The sequence below is a fragment of the Talpa occidentalis genome, unplaced genomic scaffold, assembly GCF_014898055.3.
Source record: "Talpa occidentalis isolate TD23 unplaced genomic scaffold, MPIMG_talOcc4v2.1 talOcc4.16, whole genome shotgun sequence".
Classification (NCBI taxonomy): Eukaryota; Metazoa; Chordata; class Mammalia; order Eulipotyphla; family Talpidae; genus Talpa; species Talpa occidentalis.
The window spans coordinates 21,192,074-21,217,362 of record NW_023601653.1 but is presented as its reverse complement, the minus strand read 5'-3'; the positions used below and the strand labels follow the sequence as shown (position 1 = coordinate 21,217,362).

At 34.5% G+C, this 25,289-nt stretch overlaps 1 protein-coding gene across 5 annotated transcripts in view; it reads right to left on the bottom strand.

The window, feature by feature from the left end:
- Nucleotides 1-25,289, bottom strand: part of ATP2B1 (ATPase plasma membrane Ca2+ transporting 1) — a 121,322-nt gene that overhangs the window by 30,047 nt on the left and 65,986 nt on the right. For all 5 annotated transcript variants that reach the window (XM_054696143.1, XM_054696147.1, XM_054696144.1 and 2 more), the window contains exons 3-12: nucleotides 24,651-24,848; nucleotides 18,474-18,728; nucleotides 18,258-18,383; nucleotides 14,367-14,507; nucleotides 12,117-12,155; nucleotides 11,215-11,376; nucleotides 8,812-9,026; nucleotides 5,723-5,965; nucleotides 4,172-4,413; nucleotides 1,486-1,723 (exon numbers count right to left, since the gene is read on the bottom strand). In XM_054696143.1, the coding sequence (XP_054552118.1) occupies nucleotides 1,486-1,723; nucleotides 4,172-4,413; nucleotides 5,723-5,965; nucleotides 8,812-9,026; nucleotides 11,215-11,376; nucleotides 12,117-12,155; nucleotides 14,367-14,507; nucleotides 18,258-18,383; nucleotides 18,474-18,728; nucleotides 24,651-24,848 (1,859 nt within the window). The remainder of the gene's footprint in view (nucleotides 1-1,485; nucleotides 1,724-4,171; nucleotides 4,414-5,722; nucleotides 5,966-8,811; nucleotides 9,027-11,214; nucleotides 11,377-12,116; nucleotides 12,156-14,366; nucleotides 14,508-18,257; nucleotides 18,384-18,473; nucleotides 18,729-24,650; nucleotides 24,849-25,289) is intronic.

Here is a 25,289-nt window from a genome sequence, read left to right as displayed (position 1 = left end):
ACCCTCAGAAATCTGTAATGCTGTCTTTCTCCACAGTATACTGTTCATGTGTCTACCATTTTGTCTGATCATCCTACTTTTCCAGAATATAAATTTCACGACTATTTTGTTTACTGCAGTATTTTTAGTTTCTAAAGGAGTATCTGCTATTACCACTGAGTGTTAAACCGGTTACTTGGTAGTCACTGAACATAGTTGTTTTTGCCTTTGTGTTTCTACTCATGTTGATTCTTGGCTCAGAACGAAGCTATTTCTCTTGGTGTAGTTAATATTTCATCGTTTAAGACTCACACAAGGTAACTAACCCTGAGCAAGTCTTACTTTATCCCTCCAGTGTTAATACAGCACAGCAATCTTTAAAGCATATGTGTTTTAGACAGAGCCAGGATTTGAAACACTAATGCTATCATCCAGAGCCAACCTCTACACATTTCATTTTTACCCCATCTGTCAAGAAATAATATTCATAACTCATAGAGGTGAACATTAAATGAAATAAAACAAAATAAGACACAGTACCTGGCAAACACTAAGGACTTAATAAAATATGCTGTTACTTTACACCACGTTGGAGACTCATGCTCTCTGTTCACATAACATATTCCGTATATATCTAACAATACACTACCACTCTGGGTTATAATTATCATGTTTGTTCACCCTAATCCTGGACAGTGACTTCTTTGAGGCAAAGGATCAGATCTCAAAAATCTTACGTCTCTAATGTCCTAGTATAGTACTTGGCGCACAGTAGTAGCTCAACCAATTTTAAAAAGATGATTAAAGAAGGCAAAGTCTATAGCTACATGCTGTCCAATATGGTAGTAAGATGTTAAAATTCTTCTTCTAAAATTTTACTGATTTGTCAATTTATTTACACAGCTATACAATTTTGGGAGTGCAACTTCGAGCCTCATGTGTGCACATGCATCATGCATTGTCCACCAAAGCTCTAGTGTCAATACCTTTCATATTCCTTCTGCACTCCATGCCTAACCTCTCTGGCAACTACTACAGTTCTCACAGAGTCTAAGAGTTATTTTTTGTTGTATTTTGTCAGTTTGTTTAACTAGGATATTTATATTTTTAAAATTCAATTTTTTAGTTGCATTACTCACACCTTGAAAATGCAATAATCACACGTGGTTAGTGACTATTGTATTGAACAACATACAGAACATTTTCATCATGTGGACCGTGCTGAAATAGAAACTGTGAAAAGAACTGAATGACACCCATTATTTAATACCAGGTCATGGCTCAGTGCTAGGTTATGGTAATATAAACACACAGAATTCCAAAGAGAAGCTATCTAATCAAAAAATAAAGAGGTAACATAACTATCAAGAGGACTATTAGTTCACTTATTGTGGATTAACATAAGGGGGGGGAACCATAAACACAAAGAATTTTACTAAAAAATGGTGCCTAGAGCTTCTATTGTTAAGGGAGTCTTCACATACAGAGTAGAGAATGTTCCATCACCTCAGGTCTCACTGGATCTTCAATCCCCACAACAGCAATGCATGTAAGGCCGGTGACAATATCGTTTTCATTATCCCATTCTGGTTCCGGTTCGCCTGCTGGAAAATCTCTGAATGCAAGACATATGGTTCTCAAGCCTTCTGATGCCATTGGTTCAATCACAGTTTTTACAATATCATCACGGTCCCTGGGTCTGAATACTTTTGCCTCACCATTAGCACTCAAGATTTTGAAACATCTAAAAGGAAATGTGAATCCATATATCAATAATTAACAAACGATAAATGCCATTTAAATGAATTGGAAGGGCTAGAAATCATGGGATCTGGTATCTGGAATTTGAAGAATTACATAGTGTGCACTTTTTACAGAATTAAATCATATTCATTTTTCACCCTCCCCTTTATAAAAAAGTTCTTAATCCTTGTGATTATCATTTAATAGCTCTCTACTTTATCAATTACTCCAAAGAGTCTCTAAACTTTCTCTTATACAAATGCAGTGCTTTTAAATTTTTACAAAAAAACCTCTAAGTGGCAGAGCAGAACAAATTTGTCCCTTCTGGTACAGAATTTGACAATAATTTTAATTAGCACAAATTCACAAATATTTTCTTCTTTCAAAGTGAAAAGCCAAGTTCAATTAACCCTTTACCTCAGATGCTGTTTCATCACCTATATTGTTTTAGCCATGAAAGAAAAAAAATAACTTATTGTTAAAATAAGTCTTCTATTAAAATGAGATGATGCCTAAATAGTTTTAATTTCAATCAAGCTAACCGCAACCTTTTCAATTATGTAGTAAATAAAAGTCATACTGTCTCCTCTATTTAAAGTTTATTTTTGAAATAGCCTCTCTATGCTCCTCTACCCTGGTGATGTCACCACCTCCAGTTTCTAGACAGATGATTCCCAATTCCACGTCATCCATTTTGTTTGTTTTTCAAGCTGCCTTTCCATCACTGTTGAAGAGTTCCATTCAGAGAAATATACTGCTTACAAGACTAAAAGCTGTCTCATTGTCCACCTAATGGACATAACCTTGCCCCCAATAATTTCGATTTAAGTCTAAAGTCTCACTTATATACTTTTTCTCATCATCTATATAGAAGTAACTCCTAACTCCTATTTGCTCTCTGTTACCTCTCCTTTCATTCCCTGGCCACTGCCTTCTTTTTGGCCCCTACTTGGAACTAGAGCTACTGCAATAGCCTTTTAATGATTTGTTTCCACTCTTGTCTTTTTTCCCGAACCCACCTCATTCCCTGATGCAAGAATTGTTTTTAATCACAGCTTTGACTATTTCACTACCTGATGAAAAAAAATATTTCATTGCATTATATGATCTACAAGTTTTAACTGTTCAGCCTAACATTTAAATCTCAACACTAGCACTAGCACTATTTCTGTATATTTACTCTATATTTCAGAATACATGCTAGATGTTTTATATGCATTACTTTATTTCACCATTACAGAGTTCGGGAAAGCAAGGAAGAAGAAATCTGTGCAATATCCCAAAGCTAGTTAGCTTCAGAATTGTCAAATCTCCCCTCTACCATCTGTTACTGAGCAAGCCACAGATTAGAAAGATTTCTAAACTTTCACATGGAAATCAGATTTGTAATAATACTGTGAGGGAAATGCTATATGCCCCGTGAGCCACAAAAGCCCATCACAACTCAAATGAATTGTATGACTAGTTCTCCCTATCTCCTTTCCTCTGATGTGGCTTCTTTCTCTGTGATGTTCTCACTTCATATCAAAACCTATTTAAAATGTAACCTCCTTCACAGAACAACCTCTCATCACAAACTTTGTATCCACTTTTCAAAACTACTTTTTCATTTATTTATATACTTGTCTCATAAATCAGTTAGACTATACCGTCAAGTGTTTACTAAAATAACAGTGGATTATAGTCCACAGGTGAACAAATTAAAAGCAGAAATATTTTAAATGTTATAATTTCAAATGAGTTCTAATTTTCCATGATTGCTCTTAAATATTCTTTAAAATTCTTTACTCCTCTACAGGAATTACAGAAACCCAAGTAATTTCAACACCTGTAATAATCGATAAACATTGGAAAATTATACATCATCATGAAATGTCAAAATTGAAGCTATTTGTATAAAAAGGAAAAAAACATTCAAAATGACAGGAGACATTTAAATACAACACTGCAGAAACATAAATATGATACATCTTCTCTCTGATATAAAAGGAGAATTATGAAGATCTATTATAGTTTGTTTTGCTAGTCAAACAAAACATCTTATAATTCACCACACCTTTTTGAGTCTACTATCTACTACAATACAGTGTTGCAGACAGAAATGAGTTTTTCTTCTGAGGAAACTTTTATTTTTCATGAGCCTATATAATAAGGGAAAATCAACATGTTTAGACAAATATCAAAGTTTGTTATATTAAACTTTCCAGACTGAATGTATTTATTTTTCCTTATAGTAAAATGCTAAGAAATGAAAGAAGGCAGAACATGAAAATGGCAAAATACCATGGGCAAATATCTAAATATCATTAACACATACTAAAAAAAAACTCTTAAGGTTCCATCAAATGCCTAATGGTCACAAAAAAGAAAATGCAACAATGACAACATAGTAGATATTCCATAAAGCAACTACAGTAAGCAATTTATCATCTAAGCATTTTACTCTTACTTTTTCAGAATTATTTCAGATGCACCCTTGCTGAATATTCGGTAACTTCCATCTGAATTTTTCAGGACAGTACTCATGGACTTCCTAACAGAATTGAAGGTGTAGACTTTGTACAGTGCTTCTTCTGGTATCTCATTTCTAACATCCTGATAATCCCGCTTTAAATCCAAAAGAAGTCCCAACAAGGCACATTCAGTTTTATTACCAACATGACGAGGTAATCCACCCTCTTTCTCTGGTGGCTATAAGAGAAAAAAAGGTTTAGAAGCTGGTATCATCTTGTTTCTTTATAACAATTTAATTTATAATGTAAAACAGAATTCGACATTCTAGAACAAAATCGTATAGGCAAATTCTAGTAATACAGCATTTCAAAAAGGGACACAGAAAGGTAAGGCGGAAAGGAGCCCTGCGGGGAGAATGACAGGGATTCTAATCTCAGCCCTGCCAGGTACTAGCGACGTGAAATTTTGGCAAGTTACTCAATTGCTGAGGTCCTTGGCTTCAATATCTGGAAAAGAGGAGCAGGACACACAACCCAAGAATGAAATAAGATAATACATGTAAAGTTTAAAGTTGCTTCCTGACACTCAATGGAATTTAATAAATTTTAATTCCTTTCCTTTCCCTTCCTTGTTTCCACTGAACATTTATATTAAATAATTCAAAATTAAATCTACTTTACAAAATTTTATGGCTCAAAATAATATGCAATAAAATAATGCACTTCTGTCTTACATGTACATAAAACTTTTTTCCCTTCGTAGTATCTTCAGAAATACCTTATATAATCATCACAATAGTGTTGAGGGCAGATGCAACTGTCTTTACTGAACAACTGAAAAAGTAAAGCTCAATTTTGGGCTAGTAAAAGACAAAGCAAGATCTAGAACCAAGATCCCATAACTTTCCAGCCTAATAATCTAATTCATGCATATTTTCACTAAACAACTTTCAATATTAATTTAATACATGGTTTTCATTCATAAACCAGCAGAACATATATCAAATCAAACAGAATTCCTATTTTACCATATAACTAAAACTTTTAAGACTTGCCAGAGTAAAGGTATTTTATTCAAAGGTAGCACCAATCTAGAATTACTCTATTTAGTCCCAAAAGGTCTAAGCTAAGGACCATGTTAAAGGTAGAAACTACTGAGAAACCAAACAGGACATTTACATAAAACATTATTTTAAGTTGAAATATGGCTTCAAATTTTTCTTTAAAAAACTGAAAGGTGACCTTCTGTAGTAGCACAGACTGGTTATTCACAAAATGAAATTAGTAAGAATTTGAAAATGAGAACGTGTTCTGGTTACATGGCTTGAAAGTTTCAAAATACAGGAGAAAACAAATAAGAGAATGTACATGTTGATAAAGAGATCTCACTTGTACCACAAATACCAAAAGAAACATACCTTACAATGTGATATATGCATTTTAAAAGCACAATTTGGTTGTTCTACTTATTTATAGTAATGATAGCTTTGAAGAGCTATCAATACCTAATGTAATGTTAATGTATAAATTATCAAAGGAAATCTTACCAATATTTTTGATGTATAAGCACAATTCACAGAAATTCCTGTTACAAGATAGGAGAGAATATTTGGTGGAATAGCTTCTGGCTCAGGAACCTTTTTATAATGTTTTTCATTTATGTAAGCTTGAACAACTGTCATTCTGTTCATTGTCAATGTTCCTGTTTTATCTGAACAAATAGCTGTAGCATTTCCCATGGTTTCACAAGCATCCAGATGCCTTACTAAGTTATTATCTTTCATCATTTTCTGTGGTGACAAAGAAAAAAATCTAGTTAAGTTCCATAAAAAAAATCACCTTATTAAAGGGATTAGAAACTGTTTTAAAATCAGGGCTAAATCTCCCAGCTACATACAACATTTAGTATAGCTCATCAATTCAAGTAAGCAAAGGACAGTGCTAGCTCTCTATGCATTCAGTCACTTTCTCAAGGCGTAACAACATTGTCAATACTACAGATACTGCACCTATATGTAAGAGTATAGCTTCCGGGCCTCCCTGGTGGAGCAAGGGGTTAAGCACAGCACTATGAAGCAATCAGCAGCATCTGCAGCATGAGTTTGATCCCCGGCCAGCCAGGGAGCAACCCACATGGCTCATCAGACTTCTCCTGCTGCTCCCCTCAGCAGTGTACTTTGGTCAATTTGCCTGTTTTGTTCCCCACTGTCTCTGGTGAATCCTCTCACCCCCCCCGCATCTCTGGCCTATACCCCATCTCTTGTAAGCATAGATAAATAAATCTTTAACAACAACAACAACAACAAAAAAGAGGGCCTCCCCTGGTGGCTCAGAGGTTGAGCGCTGGGCTGCAAAGCTGCCCGCAGCCTCTACAGCGCGGGTTTGATCCCCGGCTGTTGGTGAGGGTCCCACATGGCGTGCAGACCTCTCCTGCCGCACCCGCTGCTCCCCTCAGCAGTGTGTTTCATCAGTCTGCCTGTTCTGTTCCCCTCTCTGGCTCTTGTGAATTCTCTCACCCTCCCGCGCTTCAGACTGTACCCAGTGCTTGTATAAATAAATAAATAAATAAATAAATCTTTAAAAAAAAAAGTACAGCTTCCAACAGCTTCTGTGAGGTGTCCTTGCATTCAAGAGCAATGACAATCTATACTCTTAAGTATAGAGATACATAATCATTAAGGACTAAGTCTCTTATTAAGTAGGAAACAAAATGTTTTATATCAGTCACCAAGAAAAAAGTAGCTTTAATCAGTTAAAATATAATTAAATTATATTTTATCAGTTAGATTGATTCTGAAGGATTGATTTATTATCTCCAAATAAGAATGGGTCATTTTTACCTATTCCACAGGTTGGCATTCTCATCCTTAGGATCAAATGTGTTTTACCTCCTTCATTTATAATAAAGACCATTTTTAAAAACCTAAGGCTTCTTACAGTAGCCCCTATAGGCATTTAAGTTAAAATACTTGATAATTCTCAATACAAATGTGGAAAAGGTTAAAAACTGTAATTGTTTCACAAAGTGCATTCTATGACTACTAATATACAAAATACTGCAAAAAAAAAAGGCTTGTAATCTATAATAGTACTGAATATCAAAGGAATGAAATTCTGCAGTAAGAAAATGTGTTCAATTCTGCAAAGTCATATAACAGAGAATCCATAATGACTTCAGAGGAAATAACAGCAACTATAACATTTGGGCTAGATAAACACAGTTTTTTCTAACTATAAAAAAGACAAACAGATGATTACACTGTATTTTACAATCACTTGATACATTTACCACTTTGTTTTTGTAATAAAAGATATAAAATGCCTGTAAAGAAATAGTAAGCAAAAAAATACTCTTATGACAGGACTACTGTAAAATATTTGGAAATACTGAAAATAAGAGTGTTGGAGCAAAAACTATGACTAATTACTTTATATTGCTTACTGTCAGCACTACTACTTAAGGAGAACTGCTAATTAGCATTAAAAACTGACAAGAGCAGCATTCTTCTACAAAGTAGGATTTTGCTTGCAATGCCATTTGAAAGATCAAAACTGTCCAAGTTAAACCTTTGTCAAAAAATCCAATTCATCTTTTTCATATAGGACCTAAGTTGATAACAATAAATAATCTTCAGACAGATTATTCTCTTAGGTAAACAGCACTTAGCAAAGCCAATGAAGCTCTCTTTTTAGCATTTTAACTGGAAAACAAGGGTTGAGCTATATAAATCAAATGGTAAGAGAAGGTGATATTTGGAGACCTGAGTAAGACATTATTCTTTTATTTATTTATTTTTTTTGTGGGACCCTCGCCGGTGGCTGGGGATCGAACTAGCGCTGCAGAGGCTGCGAGCAGCCTTGCAACCCAGCAGTCAACCGCGGTGCCACCAGGGGAGGCCCTGAATAAGACATTATTCTAAGGAAGGAACAAGTGAGACCAGAAATGAGGCCGGTTGGGATATATGAGAAGCAGCCTGTAGGCCAGTGAGGCTGGACAAGAGGAAGTGAGAGCTAGGAGATAGGCACTGAAAGGTAAGCAAGGGTCACACTGAGCAGGGGCTTGCATGTCACAGGAAGAAGTCTGGATTTTATTCTAAGTATGAGAAGCCACTGGAATTTTGCACAAGCTGATCTGAATTGGTTTTTTGGAAACATGAGTCTACCTACTACATGAAGTTAAGTTGTAGGGTAATGAGGATAGGAGAGGGGGTACAAGAGTGGAAACCAAGGAGGCCTTAGAAGCCTGGACTCCAGTGAAATCTTTTTTTTGTTTTTGTACTGTAACAGCAGGTAAATGACAAACATTCTTCCTTTAATTTTATAGATTGGAAAAGAAGGTGACATGACTTGGCAATGTAACTATCAGATAACATAAATTAAGCTGGAACTTTTGCCTAACAAAGTTGTGCTTATATTAAGTCAAGACCACCATGCAAGGTATGATTAGTTCTTAATGTAGAGAGATCTTCACTAGGGGTGATGTGGAGGGAATCAATGACAGTATTTTAAAAGAAAACAGGATAAATTTATGGAAAGCTCCAACTTCCAGAATTTTCTATTTAGAAAAGTGTGCATTTTCTACATAAGCTGAGGTTTTAAACTTATTAGTACATGTACTTAGCTATTTTTTACTTACCTTAACCGAGTAAGCCAGTGAGATAGTGACTGCAAGTGGAAGACCTTCTGGCACTGCTACCACTAAAACTGTAACTCCAATAATAAAGAACTTCACAAAATATTGTATGTAAATTGGTGTGCACTCAGCAAGCCATGGTCTCTTTTGAACCCAGAATGTATCAATTACAAAATATAATACTAGAATGATGACAGTGATGGCCGACATCAACAAACCTTTCAGTGTATTAAAAAAAGAAAAGAAAAATGTAATTACTTAAATATTCCAGACACTACTACCCATTGTCAGTTACATATTAGTCAAAGTAGAATTAAACTGGTTGCATATTTATTTAAATATCTCTGAGAAATTGTTTCTTCTTTTTGGCACTTATCACTTGACATTTCAGAGTTAATTTCTGCTTCCAAGTATAGCCCAGTGCACAAGAGGGGTAAAGCATTTATGCTTCTTTCCAAGACTTATTTTATCTTTGGCTTTTAACTAAAGCTGGTACTAAATAATAGGCAATGACAAAGAAATACCAAAAGCTTAGCATAAACTGGTTATTTCCTCTAGCAATTTACCTGATGCTGAAAGAGAAGTCATTTAAGAATCATTTCAATGGGAAACATGAGATGAAATAGTCAACCCTATGCTTTCTATAAAAAATTATAAAATCATCTGAATTATTTCTTAATTATTTTACATCCATCCTCACTGCTTTATTACTTAGAAAACCAAGAGCTAACATTGTGTTACAAAATATTTAACTTTCTATCATATAAATAGAACAATCCTAAAATTTGTACAGAACCTCAAAGACCCCAAAACAGTCAAAGCAATCTTAAGCAAGAGTTGGAGGCATCACACTTCCAACTTCAAACTACATTACAAAGATATGCTAATGAAAACAGCTTGGTATGGAGATTAAAACATATCACAGAATACAGAACAGAGTCCCAAAGTAAACACATGTATTTACAATAGAGAAGGTATGAATATACAATGAGGCAAAGACAGCCTCTTCAACAGTGTTGGGAAAACTGCACAGCCACATGTAAAAGAATGAAATGGGAACATTGCTATATTATACACAAACATTAACTCAAAATGGATTAAAGGCTTGAATATAAGACCCAAAGCCTTAAAACTCCTAAATGAAAACATAAGTATAAGTTCCTTGACATAGGTCTTACAGATCATTTTGGGACTCTGACATCTAAAGCAAAAGCAGTAAACAAAAATAAACAAGTGCGACCTCATCAAACTAAAAAGCTTCTGCACAGCAAAGGAAACCAACGAAAAAATCAAAAGGCAACTTCTGAGTGGGAGGATATACTTTCAAATTCTCTGTCTGATAAGGAGCTAATACAACCTGCAGCGCAAACAACTGATTAAAAAGGAAAGAGAAGATTTGGACAGATATTGTCCTAACGACATACAGATGACCAACGGGTATATGAAAAAGTCTTTAATATCACTAACAGGAAAATGAAAATCAAATCCATAATGAGATACTTCTTCATACCTATTAGAATGTCTATTACCAAAAAGACAAGCAATAACAAGTGCTGGTAAGGAATTGGAGAAAAAGGAACCTTTGTGCATTGTTAGTGTTAATCACAGATACTCCTCAAACAATTAAAAGTACAACTACCATATGATACAGAAATTCCACTTCTGGGTAATTACTCTAAGACAAGAAAACTATAATTCAAAAAGCTATAGCTGGGCAGTCTATATATATATATATATATATATATATATATATATATAATATATATATAATATAGATATATATAGTCTATATAGATATAGATATATATAGATATTACTCTATATATACAGTAATAGCACTGCTAGCTGTCTTTCTACTACTCCCAGAAATTCAGGGATGAGAACATGCGGCTAATGAATTGGGCAGGTTTAAGTGCTAATTCTAACTAGGCCACTGATAAGCTAGTTGACAGAAGACACTTCCCTTTAGATAAAATGGATATAAGTCTCTAAACTGCAATGTTATTACAAAGATCTCAGTAACTCAAAAAGCCTGGTACATTGTGGATTAAACTGAAAACATTAAGAAAAATCATTTTTTTTTTTTTTTCAAGAAAATGATTGACAACACAGTATGTTTTTGGAGTGCAGGTGAACATCTCTTCAAATGAGTATTATCATACCATGCCCACCATCAGAGTATCAACAACAACCCACCACAGTCCAATGGACACTGTCAACCCGTTGTCCCCACTCTGGTAACCTCAATTCTGTAGTCAGAATCTAAAACTTGAAAATATTTTAACTGCTCTCTTACTCATAAAGCAACAATTTCCAATCTTAAATGTTTCGGAAAAAAAAAAATCTCTAAGCAGAAAGTTAGCATATTTTAAAACAAAACACCTTATTTTCTTCTATATATCATACCTGCTTTGCCAATCTGAACAGCCAGTTTTGTAAGCTTTCCTTGTAGAACAGATTTTTCCTTTTTTGGCAAATTTGATTTCTTTTTGTCTTTTTCATCACCATCTCCACCTTCTTCACTCTTTAAAGGCTGCATTTCCATGGCTGCACCATCCTGGGCTTTTGCTACAGTTAAAAGCAAATATAACCTTTACGACATTTTAAAGACATCTATTTATATTTTGAAACAATTTTTCAAAAGATTTAAACATTCAGGTGTGTGTGTGTGTATTCAGAGAAAACACGACAATGGTGACACTAGGTAGTGAAACTGCACCAAATTTGAGAATGTGTGGGAGGTAATAGGGAAATAAGGCATAAAAACAAATACAGGGTCCTTAAACTTAGAACTAAATCATTTAAGAATCAGATAAGAACTAAGTCTTATCTTTTTCTCTGTGTTGTGTTAGATGAGATTTATTCCTAACACTGTACGTCCCTGCCATATAATTTATGACCATAAAGCAGAACAGCATGTATGACCATACTACAGAATGTACATTGTGTAAAAACTCTTAAGTAGATTAAAAAAAAACTCTGTTAAATATTTGTTTCTTATACATCTATGAAAGCAATTATACAATAACCAGTCCTAAAATGTCCCAAATACTTAAGATGAAAGTTACCTGTAATTGGGTTTTTCTAAATTTACTACAAGTTATAATTCAAATCCTACTAGCACTGTAGTAAGTAACAATGCAGCAGGACTAAGGCACAGACAGGAAGAGAGGTTAATGTAAGGTAAGATATAGTGTTGATTTTCCCAGGTTCACCTATTCTACTTATGAAAGAATATAGTACATAGTAGGTATATCCATGGGTATAACTAAAACGAACTAACCGTCCTCCTAACCTCTTGAATTTACCTTTGTTGCGATTCTCAATAGCTCCATCTTGTTTCTTATCTGTAGGAACAAAATGGGAATTAAAGCTTTCCAAAAGAAATGAATACAGCCATGTTAAATTATGCAAAGGTAGTTCACATTTCTATAACGGGATTGTTACACAATGGTGTATGTGTCTGATACAGATTAGAAAGCATTTAGCTTGTAATGATTGTCTAAGTCAATCACTCTCTAGATCTTATCCATGGGGGGGGGGAGAATACTTCAAAATAATTTGGGGCATTTATATGTTTGATTTTGCCACAACACTTTACTCTTTTAAATGCTGTACTAGACCCAAATATGGTACAAGAAGCTTCAAACTAAAAATAGATATAATCCAAAGAAAGTAGAAAAGGGCAAAGGTAGAGAGGGAGAGGAAGGAATGTCACAGAAAGAACAGGCACACAGGAGAGCTTTGATGGGAATGAGAACAAAGTGCTGTATAAGGATTAGAGAGGCAAACAAGGAAGAAAAACTAGAATAATCTGGTAAGAACACACGTTAAGGTAATTCCCCAAATTAGCTTAGGTTAGGAGAAAACAGAAAGATGAAAATTTTTGGAGCAATAATTAAGGAGGGAATGAGCCTATTGTCTGAAGTACACAGTATAATATTAAAAAATGACAAAGAAGCAGCAAAGCCATTTAGCCTATTTTTTTTCCCAATTCCTCTACCAGGTAAATGATCTTCAAACTGGAAAACGTGGAACAAATATAGTCAAGAAGGAACAGATGCTCAAGATAGAGGAGAAGATAGTAAGAGAATACCTGGCTACTTTCAATGAGCTCAAGTTTGGAGAGAGACCAGACAGCCACCTTCCTGACTAACAGAACAGAAACAGATTGCCCTAGACTGCTTTTGCGTAACCAACAAAGCTGTCAAGGGGATGGGAGAAGGGCTGGCAGTCCACAAATGGAAAAATGGTGTACTGTTCTACAAAAACAAGTAAGAATCAAAAAGTAGACAATGAGTTAGATATTAACTCCTGGGGATATTCTTGAATTAATAAAAACAGGGATGTAAGATCTTAGATAATATGGTGGTTACTGAAAAAGACAAAAGAATAAAGTCGTAACAAACTTCCCTTTCTTTCTAAACAGGAGTAAGTTGAAATGAGCAGAGTTCAATTTGTCATTTACTACATCTTTGACTGGGACCAAGTTACCCAACCTCCATAAGGCTGTTTATTCAGCAGTAAAAATAGCAGTATTTGCATCATATGGTATGAGAAATGGGAGATAATGAATATAAAGTACTCAATAAATAGTACCACTACTACTAGTTGCCTTCCACTAAGCGGTTGAACTCAGGTGGCACATGGAGGCTGCTATGAGGAGCAGGAGAGGAAAACTGAGAATGTGGGTCTTGTTACCTGCTCCTACAGTCAGAATTTTTCAAACACATTCTTGTTTGAAGTGAAAATTTCATAACTAAAGTCAAAAACCGAAAGAACAAAAGAAATCAACCCAAATAATACTGTAATTTTGGCAAACCAATATTTTAGCAAGGCATTTGTTTCAGAAGATCTCAAAATACTGGTACGACAGAGAAACATGGGCTTACTACCCTAAGTAAAATCAAATAAATCTCGGTGGCTAAACCAGTCAGCTGCTGTCAAATAAAGGGGGTCGGGGGGAAACACCTCTGGAGGTGAGAAGGGTAGTTCAGCAGACACTAAGAAACAGAATGGGAGGGCAATTAAAAAAAAAAAATGTCGTCCCTCTTCCCCCACATCCCAACTGGGTGATTCTGAGCTATCTCCCTGTGTTTCACAGAGTTTCTTAAAAGACCTTTATGGATAAACTATGGTTATCAAGTTTGCTGATGATAGGTCACTTGGAGGGACAGCATATACGATAAATCAAAATAAAGCATATCTTGATATTTAAGAATGGGTTATAAATACAAGGCAAGCAAATTGGTGTCGAATTTAAGTCTTGGTCTTATGTTCAAAATTCAACTTTGTAGGTAAGAATGGGAAATGGAATAGCAGGAAACATAAAAAAGATTAAAAGCTTAAGGAGACTAGAGGCCCTTCTTAAACCATTAAATCTAAAAGAAAAACAATACCTTTGTTAATTCTACCACTTGAAAGTACAATATGGTTAATTAACTTTTGATAGACATTTTCATATCAGAATATCATGAAAGAAGTGCTTTTCATACCAGTTCTTGGAAAATAATTGCCCCATTTTCAAATACCAATTCTTAGTCAATGGCTATTCTTACTTTTCTTTTCTTTTTTCTTTTCATCTTTCTTTTCTTCATCTTCGCCTCCGGCTCCAAGTAAGGTAAAGATAATTCCAGTTTGAGAATTTACACCTACAGCAGTAACTACCATTCTTCCAGAACCTTCCATTACATGAGTACCTACAACAGAAAACTTATTTTTTTAATTTCAAATAGGTTTTTCCTCTTAACCACCAAGTTTCAAGCTTCAGTAACAATGTCTTTAATATAGTCAATATTAATTACACTCAGTAAATCATTAAACAAAACCTAAATTCTTATGTTTAAGATTTTAATTCTGTAACTATAAAGGGCCTCCCTGGTGGCGCAAGGAGTTAAGACACAACCTATGAAGCAATCCATAGCCACTGCAGCATGAGTTCAATCCCCGGCCAGGGAGCAATCCACATGGCGCAGCAGACTTCTCCTGTGTCACCCACTGCTCCCCTCAGCAGTGTATTGCAGTAGATCTGCCTGTTCTGTCCCCCTCTCTGTCTCTGATGAATCCTCTCACCCCCTGACACTTCTAGCCTATACCCCAGTTCTTGTATGCATAAATAAATCTTAAAAAAAAAAAACTATGAAAATAGGAAGACTCAAATAATCCCATAAATGTAAAGTACTTAGCATACAGTCTAGAATTTATAGGGGTTCAATGAAAGTTCATTATTTTTTATTATAACATCATCATCATCATCATCATCATCAATATTTTTAATATTTCTCTAAGAAATATATTGCTTTTACAGAAACATGCTTATAACCCAAGGATCCCACAGCAACCAAAGCCACCTTTCCCATACTTGACCCCACAACCTGACCTAACACAGATTTTAATCTCAGCCTTCCTAGATGAAGGTATTAGCCTCTGAGCCATCTATTTCCATTTAATCTTGAAATCAGTTTTAATCTTTCAAAAATGTGATTTCTGTTATCAGTCTCTCACGGCTCAAAACCTTGTGACTCCCCTACCTATATTGCATTAAGTTCATAGTCTTCACTGCGAAGCTAACAAACATTTCTAACTTTTTCATCCACTACTCTAACATAAAATTCCATTATAGAAAGCAAGGGAGCAGAGATGGGAACACCACTGAATTCTGAGTCTGTCCATTACAACAACCCTACAAGTTGGCAGGCATTACAATTCTTATTTGCTAGAAAGTTCCTTGAGATTACACAACTATAAAGTGCAAGGAAAAGATTCAGTTCAGCTTTCTCAGAGGAAACAGGCCATTTTCTTATAATATAATGCCAATAAGTTTGCTTATAATTCTTCAACTAGTGTAACCAAATCTCTGCATCTTTTCTCACTTGTTAAAAGCTTCCCGCCCTCTCTATTCTTTTTGTGAATTTTTAATAGCTTTCAAAACCTAACTTAAAAAAATACTCAGTAAAATCCTTACAATTATAACTTATCTATTGGTCCACCACTACCATATGCACCAAGCCAATGCTTAAAGATTATTAGCTGAATAAGATCACAAAGCATAGGCAGTTACTCTAGTACTTAAGAATTTGTTTGGCTATTAATTACTGAGAAAATTATCTAAAATGAACTTTTTAGGCCTTTGATTTTTTGTTTATAAAACATCTATATTTTGAATAATTTCTAATTATTCACTTCTTCACCAGTGATAGTGTAAAGTAGAAATGTAATTAAGGAAAGTGAAATTAAGGATATTGAGCAAGAACTACGTGTAAAAGACTGCTTTAATAATTTTGGCTTTCAGCAGATTTCAATTTTTTATGACAAATCTTCCTTACCAGAGGTAATCAGATGTTGGCAGTTAATGTGCTCAGGCAAAGTAAATAGTTTTTGTTTCTGGCCATATCCCCACTGCTAACAAAATAACTGCTTTTAAAAATCTAAATTTAAGAAGCCAATGAATAGCAGTGAGAGATGGCATCATGAGAATAAATTAAAAATACATGCATTTCATGTCTTTCAGTACATTTTTGGAATAGGGAAATAAAAGCAGAAAAATTTTCCCATCCATATTGAGATAAAGGACTCTACAAAGTTATTTCAGTCTTTTCTTAAACATGGAAAATGTAGAGTCCTCTTAGTATACTTGGTGTTTAAGGAACTCAAGTCTACATAAATTTACCAGCCATCTCTGTTAAAACAAAAAAAGGATCAGTTAAAGATCAGTTAAAGAATGTCAACCTGAAGAATTAAGCATTATATAAATAAGATGGATGTGCATAAAAGTCCATGAAGTATATAAGGCAAAGAGGCAAGAGGAGACTATTTTAGTTCACCAAAAATAGTATTCCAGTTACTCTGTGGCAGTAAATCATGATCAGGTAGCTTCCCTTCCCTCTGGAAAGATTATAGATTTTATTTGGCAAACATTAACTAGTTTCTTAGAAGTATGGTGAAGAATACGTAAGTATGCATTATACTTAAATACATTATACTCATATATTCAAGATATTTCTATTTGGAATACAAGCACACCAATGTAGAGAAAATCCAGAGTATGAATGCACTTAATGGTGTAGGATATTAAAGGTACACAAATATCAAGATTTTTGTTTGAAGAAGTCTACACTACAATTGGAACTTTCACTCTATTCTAATGGAGTTATAAATGGTGTATATCTGTATATATAATTACAATGGCTTTTAATGGTGGGATGTTTTGCAATATATTTTTGGGCACATATTTGCAGATCTTAAACAGGTAATCGTTAAACTTACATACGAGTCCTAAAGTTGTGATTCTAACTTACTGAACATTTGCCACAGATTTGACTTTGGTTTCTGTAAAATTATGTTCAACTGATTAAATGTAAGTGTACAGAGAAGAACCAAAAGATTAACTGCCCAGTTATTAAATAGCTAAATTAAACAGGAATCGCCTTACATTATATATAACATTAGCAATCTATTAGTATCTGATAATGATAGAACACAGCAACATTTTGCCTCCTCCAAATTCTAGTGCAACATAGCAAATATATTTAAAACAATTATTCTACAGACAATTCTAAATTAAGATTAGAAACCTAAAAATCAGAAGTTAAAGAACTGGAATACTTTTGGTGTCAAGCTGTGTCCTGGCTTCCTTTTATTTAGTATTTTACAAGACAGCTTGTCATTTTCCCCATATTCAGTACATTTCATTTTCAATCAACCTTAGGTCAAGCTAACACAATCAGACTGTTTTAAGAGTCTCCAAGCAGACACTCATTTCCCCATTTTAAACAATACCAGAATGTATACAAATCTTTCCTTTTTCCTTTTCAAGACATATCTAATCATGTGCAAATTTAATCCTGCCTAGCACATATGGCACTACTTGAGGACCTACTGCCGATTAATACAATCTTGGATAAGTATCTCAGACTCATCCCTTAGTAGAAAAATGAAGTAGTTGGATTAGGTAAAACATTGAGATTTTAAAAAGTTCTTTTCAAAAATCCTATCCTTTATAAACCATTGTAAAGAGTTCCTTACTTTGCTTTAAACACAATCGTTCCTTAACTTTATTTCAATGGTTCTTCATAATAAATGTGATAGAGAAAAACAAAATAATTCAATAGTTATCTCTAGGCTTACATTTTAGTTCTATCATTATACTAACAATAACTAACAACTGATTCTTAAATCTTTTGATTTTTTGGACAGGTTCCTCATTTGTAAATTATAGCTCTGGATTCAAAGATAATAAATGTTAACTTTAATGTTAATGTTTGGTAAGCTGTCCCTGCCAGCTTACAAAAAAAAAAAAAAAAAAAGTCTCTCTAAGCTTTACAGGAGTAGAAACTAACATAAAATACAGAATATTCTTCACATTATTGACTCTCAGAGAAACTGTGTTTGCTAACAATGGTAGCAATAGTTGTGGCAAAAGAGTTCACGGTTATAAAAGAAAGTTATACCTGATAGAAGTAAGGGATCCTTATCTAAAGACTTCTTAACATGATCAGATTCACCAGTCAATGAGCTTTCATCAATTTTAAGATCATTGCCTTGAATAAGAATGCCATCAGCTGGAAGAAGATCACCTAAAATAAAGACCAATGATGGGTTAACCTGTAAACAAGAGTAAAATAATAATCCATCTACTGTTAAGATGTACTGTCTTTCTTACTCACCATATTTCACTTGAGCAATATCTCCAACAGTAATGTCAGCTACAGGTATCTGAATAACCTGACCACCCCTGATGACCGTGAACTTCTGTTCTTGTTCAATTCGACTTTGCAAACCTCTAAACTGTTTTTCCTTACTCCAGTCATTGAAAGCTGTTACTAAGACCACACAGACGACTGACAAGAGGATTGCAGCTCCTTCAATCCAACCAGTTTCACCTTCACCTTCTTCTTCTCCAACAGAAACTTCTCCACAAACTATTTAGAAAGAAAATACTTATTAAAAAGGATTCTGAACTGATGGCAATGGACAGGTAGTAATTACCGTGTTTGTATATCTCGTTAATTTTACTTACAGCTATGAAGGCTTTATTGAAATCAAAGCATTTCATAATGACAACAATGCTTATTACGTCAATTTCAAGTTCCCCCACCAGTGAAGATTTGCACCCTCAGGATAAGGAGGCAGTTTAGGGAACTACTTAACAGCAAGGCCACTGGGGAAGATTAAATCTTAGCCCCAAGGCAAGTTACTTATTTTTGAGACTTAGTTTTTTTATCTGTCAAATTAGGATACCACTACCTACCTGGGAGTGAAAGGATATCTGTGTGAAGTACATGGTAGCTGAGACATCCTTTGCAGTCAACAAATGATTAATGCTATTAATTATTACATACATTAAAAAGTCAAGCATTACTTGCTCCTAGGAAGCATGCTTATTCATTCTATCAATTTACTAGAGTATGAGCAAAGCTTGGTTTTTATAACATGAATAGTTAAGTCAAATGCTACTTACTAACTCAACTATTTGAACACCTAACTCTAGGTACCAGGCATTATTTTAGGAGCTAGGGATAGAGGAGTAACTATGACACACAAGTTCCTTCTCTTTAGGGAATCAATATTCAGACTGGTAGATGTAGATGGTATATGAAGAATTCAGATAATAAAAGATAAATAATTTCTTATCTCATCAAGTCTGTAAGAAAATAACACATGATGATATGAGTATCAGATGAAAAAGAGAGTTAATTGTGGTTGGATGAATAGAAATGGCCCCTCCAAGGTATCCAGGACATCTGAGCTAGGAGCTAAATGATAAAATGGAAGGGAAGAAACCATCAAACAGTAGGGTCAATAAATGGTGAGGAATGAATGGAACAGTGCTTTTTGGACTTTGAGTTATAATCTAGCTGTGAATCAAATCAATTCAGTAGCTCACTGCCAGCATTTTGAAAAATGAAATGGAACAAAATAGAAATGTTGTTACATCTCGCAATGGTTAAATATTGCTTCTTCAAAGCTTACTTTGGTTATTAATAAATTCACATGAAGGGATAAGTTCTTCTACGTTCCTATGTAAAGTTATTTTTTATTGACGCTTGATGTGAAATATATTTCACGGTTTTCTTCGGTCAGGCAAAATAGGAAAGAGAACTAATCAGAAGAAAACAATGAGGTAAAATGAAAAATACTGGAAGTGATTAAAGCATATTCCAGACTAGCAAGCATGAACTGAAGGGAGGATTTGTGCAGTAAAAGTATTGAAGAAAGATTCATCTGGGAGAGATACATGTAGGGTAATGAAAAGGAGAGAAGAGAGAGACTGGACGAAGACACACTGGAGATCAAACAGAGGGATGATGTGAAAAATGACAAAAAATATCCTGAGGACCATCAATAGGATCTGGCCAACAATGGATAGAAGGCACCTTTTTCAAAGGAGGTTAACAGAATGACCCATTGAGAGTGCCAGGCCCCAACCAAATACTAAAACTTCTATTTTAATTGTACTAATGCTGAAAAAATGACCATGTATCAATGCATACAATAACCAGTTAGGTGAATTTATGATATACATTACTTTAAACAAAGCTGTAAGGACAGAGTCCCTTATTACTCCATTCTTTGAACGAGACAGAGCAAGTATATATTCAAGAAAGGATAAAGGTTGAAATACCATGTTGACCACTGTTAACAACTTGGAAACAGCTAAAATACTATTTTCCAAATAAAGTTGTTTAGTGAGTTTTTATTTCATTTGTTAAAAATACAAAAATGCAATACTTTATTATAGCAATGTGCAAGAACAGAATGACATTAGAAGATGGAGTTTATCAGTTATATTTCAAAAAAACTTTTGCATAACTGGTGGACGGGAGTAAAAATATGTATCACAACTTAGTGAATACAGTTCTTTCACTTGGAATAATTTATGTAATGTCATTGATGGTTTTTTCCCCCAGCTGTGAGAGATATAAAAACCAAGTTCTGATATAGACCCAAATCAGGTTAAATGAAGACAACAGAGTGCTGCTGAATAATGTATATTCTATCAAGCTTTCAAAAATGTTGTTTTATGGCTACTAAAAATATCAATATTTTAAATTTATTTCTAATATTTTAACTTCTACTTTTGTATATGACTAAAAAAATCCTGTAATTATATCAAGTGATGTATTTATGCATCATAAATGCATCATTTGAAGATAAAGTGCCCAGGATTTTTCCTGTTAAGATAAATAACCAGGGGCCTCCCTGGTGGCGCAGTGGGTTGAGCACAGCACTGTGGAGCTGTCTGCGGCCTCTGCAGTGCAGTTTCGATTCCCATCTAGCCAGAGATACCCACATGGAGCAGCAGACCTTTCCTGTCTCGCCCGCTGCTACCCTCAGCAGTGTTTTCAGTCATCTGCCTGTTCTGCTCCCCGCTCTGTCTCTGGTGAATTCTCTCACCCTCCCACAACCCTGGCCTGTACCCCAGTTCTTGTATAAATAAATAAATCTTAAAAAAAAAAGATAAATAACCAAAAAAGTTTAAAGATCAATGCAACAAAAGTTAGAGGGAAAGGAAAATATACAGATAAATTTGGAATGATTCTGAAATAGTAAAATATTTCTAGAAATTAATCATGCTCCTATTGATGACCACTACAAATTTTTAGGGAGATGTAGGGGAGGGGAAAAAATCCCTAAATCAAAGTTACACATTATGTTTTTTAAAAGAATTTTAATAATGTTTTCATTAAAATATAAGTGTAAATATAACAATACAGATCTAATTTACCAAAGGTGTTTCCAAGTAAATCGTAACTATATTGCAAATATACTTAGCTATTAATTTTAAAATGAAGAAAAATGGTTTTTATTTATTTATTTTAAAGATTTATTTATACATACAAGAACTGGGGTACAGGCCAGAGGTGTGGAGGGTAAGATGATTCACCAGAGACAGAGTGGGGAACAGAACAGGCAGAATGACTGAAATACACTGCTGAGGGGAGCAGTGGGCGAGTCAGGAAAGGTCTGCTGCGCCATATGAGGAGCTCCCTGGATGGGGATCGAACTCATGCTGCAGTGGCTGCAAACTGCTTCTTAGGTTGCGTCTTAACCCCCTGCGCCACCAGGGAGGCCCCAGAAAAATGTTTTTAAATTTCTTAGTTTTAATTTAGCATGGTATTTAACTTATATATATATTTAAAAGCTCTTTTGAATTCTCAAAGCTATAAAAATGTAAGGGGGATCTGAGACCAAAAAGTCGAAGAACCACTAGCATTACACTAGTGAGTAGATTTATTTATGATGTGGATTATAGTGCTTATTTTCTAATCAAACAGTACTAGTAAGGAATTTCCATAATTTAGATTTCTGTGAATTTAGTTTTACAACTAATGGATTTTCTCTGAAGCATGTTATTACTTCTTAGTATTTTTTTTTTTTTAAGATTTATTTATTTATACAAGATCTGAGGTACAGGTCAGAAGCGCAGGAGGATGAGAAAATTCACCAGAGCCAGAGCAGGGAGCATAACAGGCAGACAGACCAAAGACACTGCTGAAGGGAGCAGCGGGAGGGGCAGGAGAAGTCTGCTGTGCCATGTGGGGAGCTCCCTGGCCGGTGGGTAATCGAATGGGCGCTGCAGAGGCTGCCAACAGCTTTGCAGCACGGCATCCAACCGCTGCGCCACCAGGGAGGCCCATTTACTTCTTAGTATTAAAATATAATATGACCATATAGAATACACTAATCAATACACTAATAAATGTTTAAAAATTCAGTGCAAACACTAACTTTTCAACATCAGGCAAAACATCTTTCTATATTTTAAGTAACACCACCTAAAAGATTTTGAATTTTTTTTTATAGCACCTGTGACATCGAGAGTCCTAGATTATCTTCCCAGTAGGATTTCATACCAGTATTTCTTTAAGCAAATTTTGGGAGAGGTCTGTAACTACATGCTACAAATGAAGTGATCCAAATCCTAAAAAGATTTATCCAGACCTATTAGTAACAAAATCCATGCCAATCTTTCTTATAATCTTGGAAAACTTGAAAGTAGTTAAGTTTTTCATAATCTAACATACAATTCTAGATTGCCAATTCCTAATAGTCTATCATGATAATTTTGGTAAACTGAACACTAAAGAATTTAGCAGTATATAGCTAAACATGGTATGATGTTCCTTTTTCAGATTTAAAAAATCTCATTTGGGTCTCCCCTGGTGGCGCAGCGGTTGAACGCTGGGCTGAAGCTGCCCGCAGCCTCTGCAGTGCCGGTTTGATCCCCGGCCAACGGCGAGGGTCCCACATGGTGTGACCTGCCCCGCCTGCTGCTCCCCTCAGCAGTGTATTTCATCGGTCTGCCTGTTCTGTTCCCAGCTCTGGCTCTGGCAAATTCTCTCACCCTCCCGCGCTTCTGACTGTAACCAGTGCTTGTATAAATAAACAAATCTTTAAAAAATAATAAAAAACACTCATTTATACCACCCCTCATAGCTACCCATGCATGTAAACACACACACACATGAGCACACAGACATATATAAACATTTTTTAAATCTGGGAGGATTTATAACAAAATGGTATTGCAGTTATCTCTAAGAAGTGGGATTTTCAGAGAATATTATTTCCTTTGGATTCTTATCCTCCTAATTTTTCTACAGCAAAATATGTACTGCTTATTTAATAAAAATAAATAAAAGCTTTAAAGATAATCTGGCTCAATACTGGCTACCTAAATCCCTTCTTATCTACATAAGTGATTCTTAGATAATTTTGCCCTCTATGTGAAACCTGAAAATGTTTGGAGACATTTTTGGTTGCTTCAATTAGGGTAAATGGTACAATAAACCTGGCAAGAAAAAAATATGGTAGTGCAAAATGTCAAGTATAAAGCACCTAGAAACCCTGATCAACAATGATTTCAGGTAAACTGGCTTATTCTGTAACCAACTAGCTCAAGAAAAAAAAGTTTTCACTTGAATTTTAGGCATGAACTCAAGTGAAACTATTTAAGGAAACTATTTAAGGAATTATTTTAAATGATTACCTGAGTCAACTTTTAAGAGTCAGAGTTAGCAAGCATTTATTAAACACTTCTTAACTTGAAAGGCATAAGAATGAAGGCTTCACAAATAAAATATTTTGGTGTGTCATTCTTCTGACATATGAGATACTACTTGACACTCTATAACTACCTAAATATAGAGATCAAAACACAAGGTAGTTTTCTTAATACTTATAGAAGGCATTGAGAACATTCACTTTAAATATTTTATTTAAGAGAAGACATTATTTTTTAGTGTATGTGCTGCCAAAGCAAACTCAGAAGATATTAAAAGAGAAATGAAGGACATAAAAAGGTGCAAGAAAAACAGTCATTTATAGCTATAAGTTAAAACAGATTTTTCTATAATATATTTCTATAATGTTTATTTTGTAGTATAGATATTTCTAGACCTTCAAAGGAAATTATAATACATCTCAGGAATCTGAAAAATAATAGATTGAGGGAGAGAATAGAATTTTGCTTTCATAATGACATTTGTGAAGACTTTCCACAAAACCCTCAAACTGAAAACTGCAATTACTTAACAACAGAATTCTAAAGGATGGAGAGACTGAAGCATAGAACACATCACATATATGGCTTGATCCTTGCCATACACACAGGATGCAAACCTGTGTTTTGTCCTGCTTTAAAATGGAGAGATTATCATCTCGTGGGGTTGTTGTAGAACGTATTTAAGTTCATATATTTAAAAATCTATTATAGCACTATCAGAATGGTATCTAGCATACAGCAAACAGTCAGTAAGCACTATTATTATCTATTAAATAAGCAAACAAGTTGAACTTAGTATCACACATAAAAGTGACCCCCTGCCCCATTTACTTACGTGCATTATCCCCTTCTGGAGGTTGATAAAAAGAAAGGCCCAATGATACTATGGCTGCAATTTCTAATATAATTAAAGTGACATCTTGTAATGCTTCCCATACTAACTGAAGAAAGGTTTTTGGCTTTTTAGGAGGTATAAAATTCTTTCCAAACACTGCTTGTCTTCTTTCTATATCTGCAGGGTTTCCACTTAAACCTAATAAGAAGAAACAAATTTCAGTAAACTGTTTTAATACTTACAAATCGAATATATTTTATTCGGAATACACATTCACATGTACTTTAAATTTCAATTCATAGGACCCTATCAAAATGGTTTAAAGAATATTTTAAATGTATTAATGAAAACTGGATTGAGATATTCAGAGCCTAAAAATCATTCTTGTTTTGTCTGTTTGTTCTCTTTGATTACTTTTAGCAAAATGAGTGAGGTGCTCTGGTAAACATTCTTTTTTGTTTACACTACCTTATACCATTATTTGTATATTGCAAGAGACCAGCGCTGATAATGACAGTTTGATCACTTTTATACTAGAATTAAGTATTTCTCTAACCTTTATTTAAAATGTTTCCCCTCAAAAAATACAGAAAGACTTATATAAAGATATTTGATTTACTTATAAGTGAGTAACTTTAA